Source organism: Cucumis melo, chromosome 4 (genome assembly GCF_025177605.1).
Source record: "Cucumis melo cultivar AY chromosome 4, USDA_Cmelo_AY_1.0, whole genome shotgun sequence".
NCBI classification, from domain to species: Eukaryota; Viridiplantae; Streptophyta; class Magnoliopsida; order Cucurbitales; family Cucurbitaceae; genus Cucumis; species Cucumis melo.
In genome coordinates this window covers 11,305,142-11,307,999 of record NC_066860.1, presented here as the reverse complement: position 1 = coordinate 11,307,999, position 2,858 = coordinate 11,305,142, and the positions used below count along the sequence as shown (strand labels likewise).

At 39.7% G+C, this 2,858-nt stretch overlaps 1 protein-coding gene across 1 annotated transcript; it reads left to right on the top strand.

The window, feature by feature from the left end:
* Positions 1–724: 724 nt before the first annotated feature.
* LOC103495034 (uncharacterized) lies at positions 725–2,404 on the top strand. Its single transcript, XM_051083352.1, has 4 exons — positions 725–805; positions 890–1,111; positions 1,467–1,610; positions 1,706–2,404. The coding sequence occupies exons 1-4, from the start codon at positions 725–727 to the stop codon at positions 2,402–2,404; spliced, it is 1,146 nt and encodes a 381-aa protein (XP_050939309.1).
* The last annotated feature ends 454 nt before the right edge of the window (positions 2,405–2,858 follow it).

The following is a 2,858-nucleotide window of genomic DNA, read 5'->3' as shown; positions in this document are numbered from 1 at the left end:
TTGTTCATACACAGGAAATCTGACCAACTGTTGGTGGCTTAAATTTATGTTGATGACATCATTTTTGAAGGATTTCCTTAAGATCTAGTAAATAAATTCATTAATATTATGCATTCAGAATTCAAAATGAGCATGGTTTGAGAGCTTTCATGCTTTCTGGGACTTCAAATTAAGCAAAAAAATGATTGCATTTTCATATCTCAAGAAAAGTATGCCAAGAGTATGGCTTTGATCAGGACACTATGACGTTGTATTGTGACAATATGAGTGCAATTGATATATCTAAGAATCTAGTTCAACATAGTCGAACTAAGCATATTGATATAAGACACCACTTTATTCAAGAACTAGTTGAAGACAAAGTAATCAAGCTTGATCATATATCTAAGAATCTAGTTCAACATATCTTCACTAAACCCCTGGATGCTAGCTCATTCGAATACTTACGTGCTTGTTTAGGTGTGTGTCGCACTTAACTTCATGATGAGAATAAAGACAGCGGATGTCTCCACGTTTTAAATTTTTATAGTTGTCAACGTCGTTTTCAGAGTAAATTGAGGTCTTTTCGGCTGATGGAGTTCTTCTTTTCATTAATGGATGTTTAATTTCAGATTATTTGAATTTTATTCTGGCTATTTAAACTAAGATCATCTTAACTCATTACACTTTTTGGAGTTGATACATCAGTTGAAATTTTTCATCGGTTACTCGAATCATATTCATCATGGTGGATACCCGTAAGGGGTCTTATGTGCCTAAGCAGTCTGAAGATGCAGCTGATGCCATCACTTCTTTGCCTTCTCCAGTACACCATGTAAGGGTCAGAGGTCGCGGTTTCAAAAGCACTCCTCCCTAGAGACCCTATCGGCTTCCATATGAGAAAGTGCAGGGAGAGGCCACCAGTAGGTTGCAGGAGTCTTTACGTTCTGAGGTTGTGCCTGAAGTCAGGGAGTCTGCTGGTCCTGTTTCTTCTACTGTGCATGCACATCGAGCTTCTGAGGCCACTGTATCGGATATAGATTTAGATGATCAGGATAATGTTTCGTTAATCCGTTTATTAAAGAAACCCTCAGAGCCAGTTACAGTCGAGAGGCTCCCTTTTGATCCCCAGGTTCCATTCACTCTCAAGAGAGCTCATCAACCGAAGGGGTATTCATTCCAACTCTAGAAGACCCTCGACGCTCACCAGCTGTACATTCAGATCATTCTCCCTCTGTTCACCCTTCTCGATCGAAACTACCTACTTCTCAACCAGATGTGGTGCTTGCACACATTCCTGAAATCGCAACTACTGCACATAAGAAACAGACCGATGGTTCTCAAAATGATGATCAGTGTGCTTCTTTTAACCAGACTGAGATACCGAAGACATTCCTCCTCCTACTGATGATCCCATTGCACCTTCTTCTGAAGGAAGGCCAGAGTCTTCTAAAGGTCCTAAGCCCCCGAAAAGAAAAAATCAACAGGCTAGGAGAAATGTTACCATAAAAACTGGTAAAAAGAAAATCCCTGCAAATGTTCCATCTGTTCCCATTGATGAAATTTCTTTTCATCACGAGGAAAGCGTTCAATGTTGGAAGTTTGTGATGCAGAGGAGAATTATCGATGAGGTAAATATATCTAACAAACACCAATCCTGCAGGACCTTGTCCATAAGGCTGGTTTGGAAAAGACTATCTTGAATGTTGGCCCTTTTTATCCCCAGTTAATTAGAGAATTTATTGTCAATCTACCTGATGAGTTTAATGATCTGAGTAGTGCTAACTATCAGACGGTGCATATTAGAGTGTTCAAATTTGTGATTTCACCTGCTATGATAAATGGTTTTCTTGGAAATCCTGTTGATATTGACTGCTCTCCATCATGTCCTACTACTGAGGTTCTAGCTACTGTTTTATCTGAAGGGACCTTGTCCACATGGCCTGTGAATGGAATCCCTGCAGCTGCTCTCAGGATCAAGTATGCCATTCTGCACAAGATTGGCATTGCCAATTGGTTCCCTTCGTCACATGCCTCAAGCATATCTGCTGCCTTAGGTACATTCATGTATCAAATTTTCAATGATGATAAAGTAGATACGGGTGCCTTTATTTACAATCAACTATTGAGGCATGTTGGGTCGTTTTGGGTCAAGGTTCCCATTGCTTTTCTGAGGTTGTTCTCCAGTCATGGAGCGGTGCTTACTGTATTTGATGCTTCTAGACCTGAACCTAAGACAATTGCACTTAGCTACAGACTCTTTCAAGGCAGTCATGTGCCTGATATTGACCATGATGTGCATCCAACTCAGGGCCGACGTATTTTTGACACTACTGACTGGGATGACTCTACTAAAGGCTTCTATGTGGATCGTGAGTTAGCTATCCGCATTATTAATTCCTTGATTGTGAATCTCGTGCACTGACTAACTCCATCACTCTGTTGTCTGAACGTCGATTAGAGGGTGATGCTCTCATTCGACACTTGAAGTCTTCGGCACTATCTACTAGTCGTCAGCAGCCACCATCTGGTTAATGTCATTACTTTTCAAGTTTAAAAGGGGAGTGAATGTACTGAGGGAAATATTGTGGGATGTTTTTTGTTTTTGATGGTTTTGGGCAGAAATGGATAATGTTTTGACCCTATTCTTTTGGTGACTATAGTTTTCTTTTGTGATAGATGTAGTTTGATAAAATCATCTTTTGTCTCCTAAATTGAAATATCTTCTGAATGGAATGACATCTGTCTTACTAAGAACTGACGGTTGCGAATGAAAGAAATGACTCAGTGGTACTGCTGTTGTTGAACCAGAAAAGAAATTCCTTTGAGACAAAAGGGGGAGTTTGTCTAAAAGAATATCTTTTAAATTAAAAAAGAAG

What these genes read in the sequence shown, in the direction of transcription:
- LOC103495034 (XM_051083352.1), top strand. Translation starts at nt 725, where the DNA reads ATGGTGGATACCCGTAAGGGGTCTTATGTGCCTAAGCAGTCTGAAGAT. An exon ending in TCACTTCTTTGCCTTCTCCA is followed by an intron (nt 806 to 889) that starts GTACACCATGTA and finishes GAGAAAGTGCAG; the next exon opens with GGAGAGGCCACCAGTAGGTT. An exon ending in AGAGGAGAATTATCGATGAG is followed by an intron (nt 1,611 to 1,705) that starts GTAAATATATCT and finishes TTTTATCCCCAG; the next exon opens with TTAATTAGAGAATTTATTGT.